The 18,196-nt window shown below is 41.3% G+C and overlaps 1 protein-coding gene across 1 annotated transcript in view; it reads right to left on the reverse strand.

The window, feature by feature from the left end:
• C2H3orf20 (chromosome 2 C3orf20 homolog) overlaps positions 1-18,196 on the reverse strand; it is a 64,006-nt gene that overhangs the window by 35,011 nt on the left and 10,799 nt on the right. The window contains exons 4-9 of the mRNA XM_072989502.2: positions 16,168-16,281; positions 12,466-12,657; positions 9,563-9,715; positions 6,993-7,113; positions 5,114-5,245; positions 1,321-1,444 (exon numbers count right to left, since the gene is read on the reverse strand). Of these exons, the coding sequence (XP_072845603.2) occupies positions 1,321-1,444; positions 5,114-5,245; positions 6,993-7,113; positions 9,563-9,715; positions 12,466-12,657; positions 16,168-16,281 (836 nt within the window). The remainder of the gene's footprint in view (positions 1-1,320; positions 1,445-5,113; positions 5,246-6,992; positions 7,114-9,562; positions 9,716-12,465; positions 12,658-16,167; positions 16,282-18,196) is intronic.

Below are 18,196 nucleotides of genomic sequence, written 5' to 3' on the forward strand. Positions count from 1 at the left end.
ATTGTACTTACTATAACCCCAATTTGTGCCAAATAGCAAAACAGACACCTATCTTGACCCAGGATCTGTACACGTTTAAGAAAGACCATGTCACTGTTTCCTACTTTGGGGAAAATTAGGGACGTGGTGGTGCAGTGGGTTAAACTGCAGAAGCCTCTGTGCTGCAAGGTCAGAAGACCAGCCGTCGTAAGTTCAAATCCACGCGATGGAGTGAGCTCCTGTCGCTTGTCCCAGCTCCTGCCAACCTAGCAGTTCGACAGCATGTAAAAATGCAAGTAGATAAATAGGTACCACCATGGTGGGAAGGTAACGGCGTTCTGTGTCTAGTCACACTGGCCACATGACCATGGAAACTGTCTTCGGACAAACACTGGCTCGACAACTTTGAAACGGGGATGAGCACCGCCCCCAAGAGTCAGACATGACTGGACATTTGTCAAGGGTAACCTTTACTTTTTACCTTAGATATGTTATTTAGAAGATTATTCTATTATCTAGACAGATCTAAAGGGGCTATTTATTGATCTTTCCACAAACAGACCCCTTAGCAAAATATTCTTTGGAAACATCTTCCATTGATAGTTTATGGCCTCTGTAATGATCCTCATTAAATTCTAAGTAGGAACTGGTGAACTGAACCGAATGCATAAATTCAGAACTTCAGGTATGAACAATGGACACAACAAAACCCAAAAGGAAAAAATATACTATGTTCTAAAGTTTCTCTTTTAAACAATTTTCAATAGGAAAAGTTGGTTTTGAGTATGACATTTCAAAAAAAAATCATTTCTAATTTCAGTTTTGGATACTGTGAGTACTGACACACAATTCAGTTTTGATTTCATGAGAGACTATCAGTGAGTTTAGTGATTTCAAAACATTAAATATGTCAAATTTCTGTAACGATTCATTTTCACTTTAATCTGTGGTGCCAGAGGAAGGGCCAGAATTAATGGACTCCAGTTGTAAAAAAGAGATTTCCATTAAACATTAGGAAGAAGAAATTCTTGTCAGTAAATGGACAATCTCAGAAGGGGATGAACTCTCCTTCTTTGGGGGGGGGGGTTTAACAGAATCTGGATAACCATCTCTTAAGAATGATTTGGCTGTGGATATTTTGCTTTGGCAGGGAGTTAGACTTGATAACACCTTGGGGACCCTTACAGCTCTGCAATTCTTTGATGCTATGACAAGTATCTCCCTCACTAAATCTTCATCTCTGCAAGACAGATGGAGGAAGGGGAAAGAGGGAAGAAAGACTATACTGTGTAGCTATAATTAAATACAATATAGATGCTGGACTAGCAAAACTGACTGTACCTGAAACCAGCAGAACACCATTTATAAATTGTCTCACTCTCTTCTCAAACCTCCTCCTAAGCTCTGCTAAACTTCGTGCCCAGTGTCCATCCCTGTCTTCACTTTCAACGTTTCTTAAAGACGGCTTTAGAACACAAAAGAAGAAATGAAATCAGATGATTAGCAGATACTGTTTGGGCTTCTGGAAGTATAGTACTTCTGCTGTGCTATACAAATGTCACTAAAGGCAATATATTCAGTAATACTCATCAACTGGCTCTTACAGTCTCAATAGCTCACTGAGATATTATTAAGAGAAAGATTAAAAATGTTTAATTTACTTACAGTGGACAGATAACAGCAAGCTAACCACATAGCTGGCTGCTTTAAGCAACAAGCCTCAACAGAATCACAGCTTCCAACAGACAAGTGAAAAGATCTTAGCAGAGAGACGTAGCTCTCTCTTTTTTTGAATCAGAGGCTTTCCCTCTCACATAAATATTAGCCACCATATCTAAACACACACACCAGTCTCTATTCATCCACACACACAAATATACCCCCACATTATGCTCTTCCCTCTCTCACACACAAAAATACCCCAAGGCTTTTTTTCCCAAAAAAGAGGGAGCTATCCCAATCCACCCAACCAGTTCCATGCTTTAAACTCGCTTTTCATTTTCAAGTGGCTTGAAGGTGCTTCTAAAGTGCTGGGAGATGCCACTGAGAGCTTCAGATTTCTACCACTGCTCTACTAACTACATCATACATGCAAGGGTTTAATTTTCCATTCATTTTAATCCTCATAATAAATACACTGACACATTTCTTCCTCTGCAACAACAGCATGTAAAAACATTTTTACATCACACAGGATTTTACACCCAACAAACAGAGAGTCTTTAAGACAGAGGAAAAGGGGTGTGTGGAGTGAGGAAGACGCAAGGACTAGCCAGCAGCCAGGACAACATTGAATTCTAAATATAAAAAATACCCCAGTTACCACTAAGTGGGTGAGAAATATGTCATCCAGGTAGACTATGAAGGTAGCTTGTGGGAGGTAATAAAGCATTTTAATGGAAAGGCTGAATTTCCACAAAAGTGCATCCCACCATGTAAATATTTAGAAAAATAAAAGGACTTGGAAATTGGCTCCTAAGCAAAGAAAGTTGCCTGTAGTGGAGGTTTTTGTGTCATTCTTGGGAGCTGCTCTTCGAAGGTTAATAGAACTCTAGGGAAGCAATTTAAAAAGTGGCAAGTGCAGTACACATATATTTTCATTCCTTAAGAGGGAGGGAGGCGTAGTTTGACTACTGGCCTTTATAGCAGACTTTGCATTTGCTGCTGATCAACATAAAATCTGGCTAAGGGAATGTGTTACCTAAAGGGCACAGTATGGTAATGTCTGAGGCTTAAGGCAATGGCTTTTTTCAAGGCTCAGTATCCAGTATATACACAACATCCAGTGAATGGAGTGACAGACTAGATTCAAGAGGAGACTTGGGTTTAAAGTCCTGCTTAGCCATAGAAACTCACCGGAGGGGTGGCACTGGTAGAACTGCTCCTTAAATACAGTGGTGCCTCGCAAGACAAATGTAATTCGTTCCGCGAGAAGCGCTGTCTTGGCGTCCCATAGGAATGCATTACAATGCATTCCTATGGGAACCTCGGAAGACGAATGAAATTTTTTCATCTTGCAAGGCATCGGTCTTGAAAAAAAGTCTTGTGAAGCATGGCCATAGAAGAAGCCATCTTGCAAGGCACCATAGCGATCGAAAAAAACATTCATCATGTGTTTTTTTCATCCCGTGAGGCTTTCGTCTTGCGAGGCACCACTGTATTTCACTTGGGGTCTGTTCCTACTGCCAGAATAAACTGGCTGAGGGATCATTTTTTAAAAATTCAGGCTAAAGTCATATGGACTTTAGTTGAAATCTAAAACTTTTGAGGCGGTATGTGTGTTTTCACCACTACCACCATCGCAATCTCCATTTCCTATCAGGTGCATTTGCCAGGAAGGGGGGGGGGGTCAGTAAGATGAAAACAAGGGGAGGGGGATGATGAGAGGGAAAGGGTCAAGACATGAGGGCGGGAGGGCACAGAGACAGATGCCAGAGGGGTGGGCAAGTGAGGAGGTGGGCATTGAGCAAGGAGGAGTGACCAGTTGGACAAAGGGGTGATTGTGTGGTTGGTCAGGGGGCAAGCAAGTGAGGGGGTGACTGAGTGGTCAAAGGGGTGATTGGGCAGTCAGGGGCTGACCAAGTGAGGAGAGGCAACTGGGCAGGTGAAGGGGCAATCAGGCAGGAGGGCGGTTGGAGGGCGAGCAAGCGAGGGGGCGATTGGGCAGGTGACAGGGGGTGAGTGATGGGGTGGAAGAGCAATTGGGGAGGTGGGTTATGGTGAAATGAGGGAGGGGTTGAGGTCAGTGCCCCTTTTCTATCAAGCTTGGTGCTTTTATTTATTTATTTTTAAATCCTGCTCTCTGGTAGCAAGAATTTTTTTTAAAGCGGCTGGGGTGCATGTGTGGAATCGATTTGAACAAATCAGTTGCACAGCCACCTCAACATAAAAAGAGCTCTGGCAGGAGAGCAGAAAAAACTTGCTCCTCTGGCACAATGCTCTGTGTGTGCATGTATCTCGTGGGTGTGCTAAAATTTAAATATTTTTTTTTAAAAAAAAAAGAAGAAGAAGAACCCAGTACAACAGCGGGCTTTATCGTCAGTAAAACTGAGCCCTTGCCAGGAAAGCCCTATTGGGGTCACTACAGTCAGATTCTGAATTGACCGTACACAACAATAAAGAGGCAGGGCCAGAGGTTGGGTGACCCTAAATGTGTCATTAAAAAAAGAAGTGGTTGTTTTTTTAAGTCATTACTAAAAGCCTACCTCCTACACAACTGGGACTGCAGAATGCCACAAGAGATGTGTTGAACTTATCTTTCCCCGCTGAGATCCCAAGGACTCCCCAAGCCCTAGGGATAATATCAGCTTAAGAAAAAGTGCTCTGGTTAAAAGTCCTCTCCTTCTCCAGATGCCTCAAGGCTGACATTGTACTGGATTGTCCCATTGATTCATTTCCAGAAAAAAATCTTCTTACAGCAGCTCTGCTTCCTCTGGAAACAGTGGCTATTGTCCTTCCTTCCTTCCTTCCTTCCTTCCTTCCTTCCTTCCTTCCTTCCTTCCTTCCTTCCTTCCTTCCTTCCTTCCTTCGTGGCTAAAATGGAGAGAAAGAAGGCCTGCATCTCTCCCACAATCTCATATTGATTGTAAGTGTTCCTTACATTTTTAGAAATTTTGCTCCCTTGAAAAATCTCAAAAAATCCTGTCCATTTTCATGGAAGATCAACAATACTATGATCCATTCTTTGTTTTAAACCGTTCAGTGGAGTTTGTTTAAATGGTGATTTCTATTTTTAATATATTAGGAAAATGCGTTTTGTATAATGTGACTTGTTTGTTAGCTGACTTGGTAACTTATATTATAAATGAGTGTAATCAGTGAAAAATATATGAAATTCTATCTGGTGCTCTAGGATATAGAAACAGTGCCCAAAAGGATTCCTTAAAAGCAAGACTAACTGAAGAAGAATGGATGCTTTGTGGGTAGGCCTAAGGTAATATTTTTGTGCTATTTCTGTAGGTTGCCATACAGAAATTAGATTATGAAGAAGAGGTTTCTTCTTTTTACACAGAGTATCATCTTGTACTTAAGGCAATTTGGCTAGGAATCAGAAAACAAGCAGTTACTAAAGATCACATAATTACTCATGTGATGTTGCTGGTGTCAAAATAACTTCCATTCTATGGCTTTTTACCTGCTTCTCCATCTTGGACCCATGAACACATTCAGGTCTTACCAAAGATATGGCGATGCTTTCATTGAGGGCAGTAAAAATGAGTGTCATGGAGTTCTGATTAAGAACTTTCAGTTTTATTTGTTCATTTATCTGAGGAATAAAACAGGACAATGAAAGGCTGCATGGCTGATTTACATAATTCTCATTTCCCAATGCCCGCATAGTGAAAACTTTCTTTTTCATGTCCGAAGGGTCTCTTGGTTATAGTCGCACTGTGACAGATAGGTTAAAATCATGTTCAGTCTCACCCACATTTAGGAGAAGAAATAACTGCTATAAAAGTTAGGAGATGTGTGTTTTGGGGAGGCAGGCCAGTTCATGACTTTGGGTTTCCTGAAAACTCTAGTCTTGCACAAATGAAGCATTTGAGATCCAAACTGTGCTTGTGAATACAATAAACACACACTAGCTTATCATTGCTATTGTAAGCAGAAGTCATTGCTATTGTAAGCCTGACAGCCTCTCTACTGAGGTAAGGAGAGGAGGTTTAACTCATTCGCTGAAATCCTGTTACTTATCGTAGCAAGTTGGGATGGAGTGTGGGAATTTCATGAGTCAGCTCATGGTCCCACTTATTCAAATGGGCCTGTTCTAGTGTAATGTAATGTATTAAGAAATGAAATTTCTGCCATTTTTCTCACAACAATCGCCAAATATGCATCATTGAAGATACTGTAGGATATTATATGAAATATAATATATGAAGATACTGTATTTCAAAGGAAGCTCACAAGTTGAGGCCTTCCACATATTGTTGGGAAATAGTAATGGATGATGGGTTTTGTCCAGCATCTGAAGGACTACATGTGCTCTAAATTCTGTTCAGAAGAGAACACAAAACATAGGGAGTAGGATATCTCTGGCAAATGGTTTTTAAAAAGAAATTACTCTTAAAATTGCTAGAATCTCAAAATAATTAGCTGGTATTTAGTTAAAAGTGGTAGCTAAAAGAGTAATTTGTTGGTAGCATCAGAAAATGCAAATCTCTGCTGTGTGACATGCAGTGGTATGAGGTAGAGAAGCACAAAATGAACCTCTAGCATTGGAGAAAGCAAAGGTAGTGGGTTTTTTTTCAAAAGCCTTGCAAGACAATGCTATGACTTTTGGATTTTTTTTTTAATTGAAAGCTTCCTCCCTCAAGAAGGAAGAAAAGGAGGAGCAAGGAAAGGGTTTTTTTTGTTGTTGTTGTATTGTATTTTTACCCTGCCTTTCTCCTTAAAAAGACCCAAGGTGGCTTATATCATGCAAAAGTCAACATTTAAAAGCTAAAAACAGTAAATATACAAACATTTAAAAAGAATTAAACAAGGATTATAGGTAAAATGGTAACATCAATACTAAATATACATTTAAAGCAACAGAGCATAACAATCCATTTTAAAAAACCCTCAGATGGCCAGTCAGTAAGGAAAAGCCTGCCTGAAGAGAAAGCTCTTTCCCCCTGTTCTTCCCCCCCCCCCCCTATCTCTTTGAAAGAAGGAAGCCCCACATAAGGTCTCTTGAGTTGCTGGGTAGTTTCCTGGCCTAAAACAACTCAATCCTTAATTGTGAATGCAAATATAGCACCAGTGGCATACTATGCCTCTATCTGACCTTATTTAGCCTGCTCCAATCAGGCCATCTTGTCCTACCTTAATTTTAAAAACTTATCTGCCCAAGTCCTGATAAAATGGAAAGTAGAAGGAACAAGCTCTCTGCCTATCACACCCCTAAGAATACTCCTGTGGAAACATTTGTAGAACTGAGCCACAGCCAACAACTGGCTTTTCCAAAAAGTTAAAATATTTTTTTTTACTTTCCTGGTACTGAGAACAGTAGTAAGAGTGCGGTTTCATACCTGAAAGTCTATCGACTGTAGAATCTGGGTTTTGGAATGCCAGCTCCAGTGGTGGGTTAAATAGCCATCCTTGTCTCTAACGCTTCCTCCTTCAGGATTCATCAGAAGCGCCATTGAACAGCTAGGTGAGGGTAGAAATTGTTAAACAATCACCCAGAGTAGACACGTTCTAGATGGGTGGTATATAAGCTTAACAAATTTCTAAATAAATAAATTTCTGCCTCTACTGATTGCAATGATATTATAAGATTCAACCACAATGGTGAGGAATTGAGTGGTTCTGTTTTTAAGGACCAATATGACTGAATGGTTACATTTGTACCCTGGGGGTAGTGAATTTTGCTATATCGTGTCTCCTCCATCTTATCAGGTAAGAGATTGATTCACAGGGTTGTCACCTCAGATAACGCCGCCCACAGCTCTATTTTGGTGTGGATTTGGTGTAGCACAGGCTACAAAACGAGCTACGTATATAGGAGCACTCCAAATCACATTTTAAAAAAAACTGTAGCCCTACCGCTGTGTCAAAGAGGAGTGAGACAGCTCTAAAAAGGAGCTAAATCAAAACACATGTGGATGCTGTAAATCAAACAGCACCAAAAGCGATCCAAATAGTGAGCGTTTTTTGCCAGTGCAGATGGGCACTTAGTTGGCCCAACTTACTGTTGGCTTTGGCTTCTCTTCCACTTGGCACCCTGTCCCACCAGCCCTGGTCAGTATCAGCCACTGCCAAGCGCCAATACAGTGGCATCACATGTTTCACTTGCAACAGTTATTCAAAGGCATGCTGCCTTTGATACAGGAGGCCAAAGACAACCACTGATATCCTTATACCCTGCATGAATTTTCCTGATCTTTGAAAAATATCCAACTTGGCAGCTTCATTTGTATAGCTTCATTTAACTACGTGCTGGGTGAAGAAGCACTTTGTCCTGAACCATTCATGCTCAGCCTTACTGGTTGACCCCAGCTTCCAATATCATATGAAATGGAAGGAGGGAAAAAAAAACACCTAGGAAGAAATACCATTTCAGACTGTTTCCTTTCCAAATATTTATCACTCCAGGGCCTATTTTCTCTCTGAGGTGATGTAACCATAATTGGACGCAGTGGGATTAAGCTCTTAACATCCACCACTAAGCTCCTGTATCACACTTTAAAGACCGGGATGTGGGGTAATTAATTATGTCACATAATTTAAAAATGATGGATGAGAGTCATAACAGTAAAACTTTTGGTAACAGCAAACTAAAGGTATCTAGACAACTTGATTTTAAAACTGAATCATAAATGATAAGGAACATTTGGGAGCCCCTGACTTTCTTACCTATACTACTGACTAGTTATTGTGACCTTGGAGGAACCCCTTAGCTTTTTTTTGTATGGTTACTAATTATTTATCTGTAAAATGCACATATTGCTTTTCTCACATGATCCCTGAGATAGCTAGGAAGTGAAACAAATTTCTACAAGCATTAATTAATACTTTTAAAATCTTGAGATTGTTACCATTTAATGAATCCTTGCATTAACAATTCTGAGCTTTTGAGGAATTATGCGGAACCCAAGCAGACATCTTAAGAATCCCCGTATACACCAAAATGATCATACAGTGCTCTCAAATGCAACCTGATTAAGATCAGGATTTCCATAATTCACTGAAAATACCCCCCCCCAAAATGAACATTTGTTATAAGTACTGTTTTGCTAGCACTACTGTATTTTCTCATTGCACCTTTCATGTCTTGTTGTGTAGCCTAGCTAATAGAACATAAGAACATAAGAGTGGTCGTAACTGACTAGATAGGTGGGATATAAATTCATTAAATAAATAAATAAATAAAATAAACATAAGAAGAGTCCTGCTGGATCAGGCCAAGGGCCCATCTAGTCCAGCTTCCTGTATCTCACAATGGCCCCACCAGATGCCTTTGGGAGCACATGAGACAACTATATAGCTGTCTCCTGATATCCCTCCCCTGCATCTGGCATTTGGAGGTACCTTCCTTCTAAGCCTGGAGACTATACATCCCCATTATGGCTTGTAACCTGCAATGCACTTTTCCTCCAGGAATCTGTCCAATTCCCTTTTAAAGACATCTAGGCCAGATGCCGTCACCACATCCTGTGGCAAGGAGTTCCAAGACTAACAGATCTCTGGGTAAAGAAACATTTTCTTTTCTCTGTTCTCACTCTCCCAACACTCAATTGGAGTGGATGTCCCCTGGTTCTGGTATTGTCTGAAAGGGAAAAGAGCTTATTGCTATCCACTTTATCCATTCCCTGCATCATTGTATAGGTCTCAATTATGTCGCCCCCTCAGGTTCCTTTTCTCTAGACTAAAGAGCCCCAAATACTGCAGCTGTTCCTCATATGGGAGGTACCTCAGCCCAGTCATTATTTTAATTGCTCTCTTCTGCACCTTTTCCAGTTCCACTATGTCTTTTCTGAGGTGCGACAACCAGAAGTGTATGCAGTACTCCAGGTGCGGCCTTACCAGCAGAACTCAGCAAGTACCCATTGTGTCCTGTCCAAACCCCCCAAATTCAGGGTCAGTTGGTGCCACTCACCTGGATCTAAAGCAGTAACGCACGCAAGAATGACCATGTGATGTAAACGAAGCTAGTAATACATGACTCGGAGCATCTTGAAACAGCAGGGTGATTGTTCTCCCTATGCAGCATAATGGAAACTGACATACCGCAAGACTTCCTGACGGGTAGCTATGACATAAGTTAAGTAATATGATACACAGAAAGGCATGTATCTGACTCTTCATTTTGTTATGTTATGATTTCCAGATAATACACTAATTCTGGTCTCATCAATCACCATCTGACAGCATAACACCAGGGCAAAATCCAACTGTAGGTTTCTAGCAGAGCTGATCATCTTCCTGATACAGCTTCATGCCCACAAAGAAACCTTGGACCTCTGGAAAAACCTTCCAAAATAAGTTTTCAGGCAGCATGGAAAGCTGAAGAGGAGAGAGGGAAGAACGTTTTGCTGCTACCAGGAGTGCAATGTTAGGATTTTCTTGTTAGAAGGGATTTCATTAAGTAAGTACTACAAGACTACTCCAGCTGTCTATATTTGCACATCTGGGTGACTTGCTGGTGGACCCCCAACTTGGGAAAACTCCATGACAAATGAGTGTAGCGTCACTAGCCTTTGGGTGGGCTCTGAGAGATATCTCCTGAGAACTTATTTAAACATAGTGGTGCAGTCCTGTCACAAGGCCTAAACCACCACAGAATGCAAAGGGAGGGCAGAAACAACTTCTTTGAGAACAGACTGAAACTCATAATCCTGGCCTTTGGCCCAATGTGCTAGGTGTTAACAAACAGTATAATAATCACAGGGATGTATCCAACAGAGTCCACCAGGATGGGAAGGATTTCTGTTAGCACTATTCCTCATCTTCCCACATATAGCGTTCAAATCTGCTTTGGAAGGTCCCCCCCCCCGAGTAGACTGGGGTTGGGGGGCAAGGACTGGCCAGTGGAAGAAGAGGAAGGGGATGACTTGTTGCATAGGCAGAAATTCCTTGCATAACATGTGATGCCAGACCTGTTTTTAATGTCTCTAGTCATCAGCCCAGCCCTCTTGTCTGTTGTATCTTTATGTATGCAGAGATCTGTGCAAACTTGCTGGTGGAGAAGCTTTATCTGCAGCTTCAGAGAAGTCTCTCTGATCACACATAGGATGACCCTGCCTGTTAAGCAGCTGGCCTCTGAAGGATTATTTCCCTGACATTTTCATAAGCTCAGTGGCAGCAAATGAATCTATTAGCCAGAGTGATGAGCTAAAAGACATGTATTGGAATAAGCCATGTTGTATTTAATACAATGTGTTGGACAGCAGACAAACTGGCAAATTGAATTGTTTTAACTGCAGAAGCAATATAAAATCTGGCACTAAGGGTCCTTCCTTCTTCATTCCCCAGTGCAGTGAAAAGATCAAACAGTGGGTGTGTTTCTGTGGGACAATCCCCAATTAAACAGAGCCAAACAGCCATCAAGGCAGAGAGGAACACAGCAAAGGATTTCCAAAGGGCTTGATTCTGCACTCTTGTTGTGTAAGCAAGGACCAGGGCTGGCATGGCTAAACCACCATGGCTTGAATTATGGAAGTGCTCATACATACCCCTCAATTTTGGAGACACCCCAGTATATGTCAAACTTATGATGTGCTTCACAATGTGGATTTATGGCTAAAAATTAATGGCTATTCCCATGGAAGGGGTAGATTGGAGGTTTGGGGAAGCAGAGCCACAATGCCCAGGAAATACAGCTTTCCTTTTCCAGCCAAACTCCTGGTTAAACCTTCTGCATCCTGTCCTGCCTATGGGCAGTGCTGCAATTAGCATTAGTAGGAAAAGGTAATGCTAAGTGATGTGTACGCATGTATGTTTCCTCATGGTCATGGCTGGGGAGGGAAAGCATAACTCTCCCTTTTTGTATTCTGCACCTTTGTGTATTCTGCACCTGCCACTTTAAAAACCAACAAAAACTATGATGTGATGGCTACTCATCACAGCATTAAATACTTGATAGTCACAGAAGAGGGGCAGGATCTGTTCCCGATCATCCCAGACTGCAGGACACATAATAAAGGGTTCAAGCTACAGGAAGACAGATTTAGGCTGAAAATCAGGAAAAACTTTTTAACTGTTAGCACAGTATGACAATGGAACCAATGACCGTGGGAGGTGGAGAGTGCTCCAACACTGAAGGGATTCAAGAGAAATTTAGACAACCACCTGACAGATATCCTTTGATTTGGATTCCTGCATTGAGCAGGGGGTTGGACTTGAGGGCCTTAGAGGCCCCTTCCAACTCCATTATTCTGTGATTCTATGATGATTCTAACTTTGCATCTAATGAAATCTTAGTTACAGATTTCAGAAGTATGGTAGAGTAATGGTATTGGGAGTCAGGCTGTACAGTTTGCAAATTTCAGCCAAGGCCCTGAAAATCTTTTCTCTTGTTCATCATCTGTCTACCGTAAAGCTATACTTTTTACAAAGCAAATGAACCCTAGACATGTTCTTTATTTGTTTCTCATTTATTGTGGGTGGGGTGGGGAAGGGGGCATTGTCCATTTGCTCTATATTCTGTGCCTCGTGCATTTCAGCTTAGTTCAAAGAATTCGACATTAATTCCAGAGTAAACCAAAGCACTATTTCATATGGATTTGTTTCTTTTTTAGTGGCTTGCTACTTTCAAGTCAAATCAGGTTGTATTTGAATTTAATAGCTGGGCTAAGAAGGGCCCTCTAGGAGAGATCCAACAGAACAGTAGTCTGTCCCGTTTTCAGACTTCCACATTTCAAGAAGCCTCCAGTTTCTGTGGAGACCTTGGAAATATGAGTTCAAGAGGAATTCTAGGGGGATTGGAATCCCCGAGAAGTCATTTTTCCAGACTTTGCTGATGTAGCCCCCACCTTGTTTTCCAGAACAACTTAAGGATACTACATTGTCACTGTTCCATCAGGAAGGGCAAAGAACATCTTCTTCCCTTTGAAACGTCGGAGCTCATGACCAGCTTGAGAGAAGGAGTCTCTTTTCAGGGCCTGAGATGGGGACCTGTGGATGGTGATGTAGTTTCTCAGTATTAGGGGCCTGTTGTGGCCTTTGGCCAAGGCTGCAGTCTTCTCTTCCTCTCTAAAGGGATGAAAAAACATTGGATTGTCTTGGGTCAGATATACTTATTTGCAGAGGAGTCATCATTTGAATGGACCAGTACAACTGTTTTTACTGGCCTAAACTATGTATTTATTGTATTCTTGAAGGCTTTCACAGTACACCAGAGCACAGACAAGAGTTCTAACTCCTGTCCTCTGAAGATGCTGGTCACAGAGACTGGCGAAATGTTAGGAAGAAAAAAAACTCCAGAACACGGCCAAACAGCCCAAAAAACCTACAGTGACTATGTATTTATTATTGGATGCATGTATAGCCTGCTTTTCCTCCATTAAGCAAAACATTATCCTTACAACAACCCTGCGAGGTATATCAGGATGAGACACAGCAACTGGCTGCAGATCTCCCTGTGAGTTTCAGGGCCAAGTGGGAATTTGAACTCAGGTCTTCTGAGTTGTAGACCTAATCACAGCACCAAACTGGATCTAAATCCTATTGCTTGTCACAACCCAGTGAATCAACTGCTGAATGGTAAGTTAACACTTGTTTAAATTCCCTTGATTTGATGGGTCTACTCTAATTGCGACTACCGGCTGGATGCAAACCATTCTCAGGAACCTGGTTTTTTGAGCAGCTGTATAGATATACACATAGATGTGTATGCTGTTTCTGGCATCTAGAAAAACATCACACAGCAGCTGATGGATTCTTACAGGCATAGAAAAGGAAAGGAAATGGCATGTTAATTTACTCATGTATGGTTGCCACCCGAGAGACCACATCTAGCAAAGAATATTGTATCATTGCATAAATGTACTGAACATGCTTAGTTTCTAAAGTCTCAATCTATGAGCTGGAACTACATTCAGAGCCTTGTCAAGTCAAGTGAGATCAGTGATCCACCTAGATCAGTACATTGGCACTAAACGCCAGTGGCTTTCCAGTTTTTATGACACTAATGCTTCCCAGTTCAACTGGAGATGTGAAGGATTGGCCCACGGGAAATCTGCATGCCCAGGCACTACCTCTGCCACTCAGCTATGGTTCTTTTCCAAGGGGTACCACCAAAATTGGGACTGCAGCAGAGCTGGGAACATCCCCCTCCATCCCAAAGACTACCCCCCTCTTTCCTGGCCCCAGGGAGGAACTTCTGATTATCATGGGCTCTCCTTAACACTGGAAATATATATTTCCAGGCCATAAAAATTTCAGGTTTTGAAACAAACTCTGGGGTTTTTGGCCAGGAATTCTTACTGCATGAATGAAAGAAAGGCAAACAGGCCACTGAATAACATGACCAACCATCCACTTGTTACCTCTCCAAAGGACTGACTCTTTGCCTTATTTGCTGCTTATTGCTAATGAATTAATACGGTGCTGAAGCAAAGCAGGTGGTCTCTCCAATCTTCGGTGATAAAACTAGCAAACATGCCTAACATTTGCTAGGTAAAAAAAAAAACAAATCCTGTTGAAATGTTTCAATGTAAGACACCAGTCTTTAAAGATGGAATGAATCACCAAGTGCATAAAAGGGGAGTGTTAAGCTGAGAGCACCTGTCTTTCCAAGAACCTACTAACCATTGCTTTACTGCTAACATTTGCTGCTGATCCTTTGGGCACGTCTATCAGTGGATAACATATACAAATTGGGTCCCCACATTCATTCCACTGCTAGACCAAGGGCCTGACCATTTAGTTCTGCATTCTCTTTTCTACAGTGGGCAGCCACCAGAATTTTAGAAAACTATACAGAGAGATAAGGGCAACATCTCACTCACGCCAGCAACTGATATTCAGGACCTGGGCTGGAGAAACTGGCCTTTTTTGCTTTCACCCACATTAAGGTTGTTTTAATGACAAGTTCCTCCTGTTCTGAACAGGAAGTCAAGTACAATTCTGAACTGAACTGAAATTCTGGCCAATTTGCATTGGCTTAGTTAAACAGGTGCAACTAGTTTAATGTTGGACAATAAGCACTATAGTGGTTTGCACAATTTGCACAAGAGGTCTCTTGTGTGTATTGTCGAAGGCTTTCACGGCCGGGATCTGATGGTTGTTGTGGGTTTTTCGGGCTCTTTGGCCGTGTTCTGAAGGTTGTTCTAGGTAAAGTTCTAGGTAAAGCTGGCATCTTCAGAGGACTGGAGTAGGAACTCTGAACAGATCATGGACAGAGTTCCTACTCCAGTCCTCTGAAGATGCCGGCCACAGAGACTGGCAAAACGTCAGGAAGAACAACCTTCAGAACACGGCCAAAGAGCCCGAAAAACCCACAACAACCATCAGGTCTCTTGTGTCTTTTTCCTTTCTGAATCTAAGCACAGATACATCATAAGCACAAGAGGGCAAGTGCAGGTTGCAAGAGAGGAACAATCCACCTCATACTTCTCTTTTTAAATATCTCATGCAACAAAGCAGCAATTACTATCATTTTATATTTCATACATTTACAAAATGCCTAAAAATTGCCTTAAAAATGCCTAAAAAAACTCCTTCGAGTGAGCAAATTCTATTTGACACCAGTAAAAAAAAACCCTGTCCCATTGCAAGGTGTGGTGGGGGTGGATTTTGGGTTCAGCACCTGAAAATGAACCAGGTGACAACTTGCATCCATAATAAAGGTAGGGGTATTTGTATCCATATACGAAGACAGGAGGCCCTGGCGTGCTCTGGTCCATGGAGTCACGAAGAGTCGGCCATGACTTAACAACTAAACAGCAAATATCTATTGATAGGCCTTTCCTGAATTTTTTTCAATCACACTACCAAGCCATTGAAAACTAGCAGATATCGCTATATTACAAAATATCAAAATTCTATATATTTCAAGCCAGTTTCATAACTGTAGAAAATTCTGAGTTCTGGTATTAATGGAAAGGGAGAAAAGAGTCTCTCTGTCCACTCAATACACCACGCACCCATTCCACTCTTAACTCAGTGCACTCTTTCCATGCCGTTAAACTGCCCGCACAATGTGACCAAGCAGGAAGTATATATTCTCTGGTCTAATGGTGTTGTATCCCCACCATAATCAAAAGAGGAGCAGCCACAAAGAAACAAAGGCTGTTTCTCTATTAAGAAAATTACGAACATTCTCATATTGTCCACATATATTAGAATAGGTTGCAACAGCAACCTTACCATCACACAACCATATGGTTAAAACAAAGCAGAAGCAGAAGCAGGGTTTCAAAGAGTAAAGACTAAGAACTGATATTCCACCCTTGTCTTCTTCAGTTAAGGCACTCAAAATGTAAGGGAAGAAAAGGCCTGTGCCTGAGACCTTGGAAAGGTACTATCCATGACCAAAGATTTGGGGGGGGGGGGTAGCAGACTTTGCAGATCCAGGGAAAGCTAACCTTTCTGCAACCCAGTTATGATGATGGAGAAAATAAGTCTAAATTTCAATTCATGCTTGATAATGGTTGAAGCAATTTCCTTCTCCGCATCTATACAGTACTACTTCCAGAATCTTGTGCAGTTTAATGGAGCCAACCTGTTGTGAGGCTCTTTTAAGTTTTTGATGGCACTCACATGTGTCGGCAAATTTCTCTGAGCTTCTCCCTAGCTTCGGGGCACGGATCAAGTCTCTCATCGTAACTTTCCTTTTCATGAAAAGTACGACTGCCACCTTTACCTTTAAACAGAGATGGAAAAGAATATTTGGAAATAAATTTTAAGAAAAGTAGCTTTTCTGAAGTCACTCTGCATACATTTTCTTCTTGTTGTTATATCCCATCAAGTCATCTTTGACTTTTTGTGACTCTATAAAGGAACAACATCCAAAATATCCTATCATTAACAACTCTAGTAGCCATGACAAACTCAAGGCTGTGGCTCTCTTTACTACATCAATCCATTTTATATTTGATCTTCTCTTCCTGCTGTCTTCAGCTTTTCCTAGCATCATTGTTTTTTCTAGTGAGGCTTGTCCTCACACAATGTGCCCAAAGTATGATAGTCTTGGTTCCATCACTTTTTCCTCTAGAAAGACTACAATTTGACATGCACACCACTCCAGAATCACACAACAACCAATTGCAAATGCCACCTGACATTTCTATTAATTGCCCCAGTTCTAACAAGATAATAAGAGATATAAAAGATATCCTGATGAAGCACACAAAATAACTGTCTTGACATTTTGCTTAGTTCAGTCCACACGTATTAAACTGGGCATTAAACAACGTTGTCTGACATCTTTTGATGCAGTGGGGATTTCACCTCCTGCTCCTCCAATCTTCCTGTACCTCCAAATCTATTCTGGGTGTTGATGTTTTATTTGCAACCTTGCATGCTGCCTGTAGTTTATTTGACTGAGAGGGACTTCTTTGGGATGGGCTGATTGTCTATTAAGCACTAACCAATCGTTCCTTCCAGTCTTTGATTTCAAAGAGAACTATGCCTCTCTGCTGAGTGTTGTTTTCCCTCTCTTTCATCTGTTGGTGGCTGTTGTTTGTTTGCTGTTGATCTGTTAAATTAGTTGTCAAGTATGTGTGCAGTAAAGAAAGCAGCATACAGAAGTCTGTAACTTCAAGGAATTGTAAGCAAAGATTTTTTTTTGTATTATTTTTCCTACAAATGTTTCAGAGTGAGTTATTGAGACTTTTAGTGTCAGTTAATGCAAAAGGGATAGATTATCTGGGAAACTTTTTGCTCTTCTCCTCTGTGGGTCTCTGTACTTCTACTGCATAGCAAAAAGCCCTTTTCCAGAAATTTAAAACTCTGCAGTGCTGGTTGCTCCCTTAACCCTCAGGAGCTTATTTTAAGGTTGCACAGGGAACTTTTGGAGATGAGTTGTTCTTATGTTATGTGTCATTAACTTGGAACTAATTTATAGCAGTCCTAATAGGGTTTTTCAAGGTAAGAGAAATACTGAGTGGTTTGTCCAGTTGTATTCTACCGGTGAGTTAATATGGCTGAGTGGGAAATTCAAACCCAAGTCTCCTGGATTCTAGATTGTGACTCTATCCAATACACCACAAGAGATGAGTTTCTTACTCCCTAATCTGCTGGAATCTATTCTAACCTCAAGAAAAATTAATTGATACTTCTCATTTTTCCAATATAATCGATTCAATATACTTATAGATTTAGCTTGGGTAAATTCTTTTGGGATTATGATTCCTAGAATTTCCCCAACCATCATGGCTAGTGATCCTTGTGTGCTACATCTGAAAGTCTTCATGGTTTTGGTGTTTAATACAGCCAAAATGAGGCTATCAGCAGTTCCTGGGAGTCTCTCCTCACTGGGAATTCCAAGTCACCTCGTATCTAAGATTTCAGAGTCAAAACCTGAGATCAGAAGGTACGTATGCCTTTGTAATGTCACACGAGGTATGCCTATGTGATATCACAGAGACATGCCCCCTGTGATGTCATATGAGGTGGATTCTGTGATGTAGCAATTGTGGATACGCCTGTTTGCATGAAATGCTTCATGCGCCTTCTCTTAAACTATTGTTATGTATGCAATACACATACAAACAGCTTTGTGCTGAGCCCTGGCACCACTTAGGAGTGAGGAAGAAATGTGTGCTCAGGCCACAACACACAATAAAAC

Source organism: Pogona vitticeps, chromosome 2, assembly GCF_051106095.1.
Source record: "Pogona vitticeps strain Pit_001003342236 chromosome 2, PviZW2.1, whole genome shotgun sequence".
NCBI classification, from domain to species: Eukaryota; Metazoa; Chordata; class Lepidosauria; order Squamata; family Agamidae; genus Pogona; species Pogona vitticeps.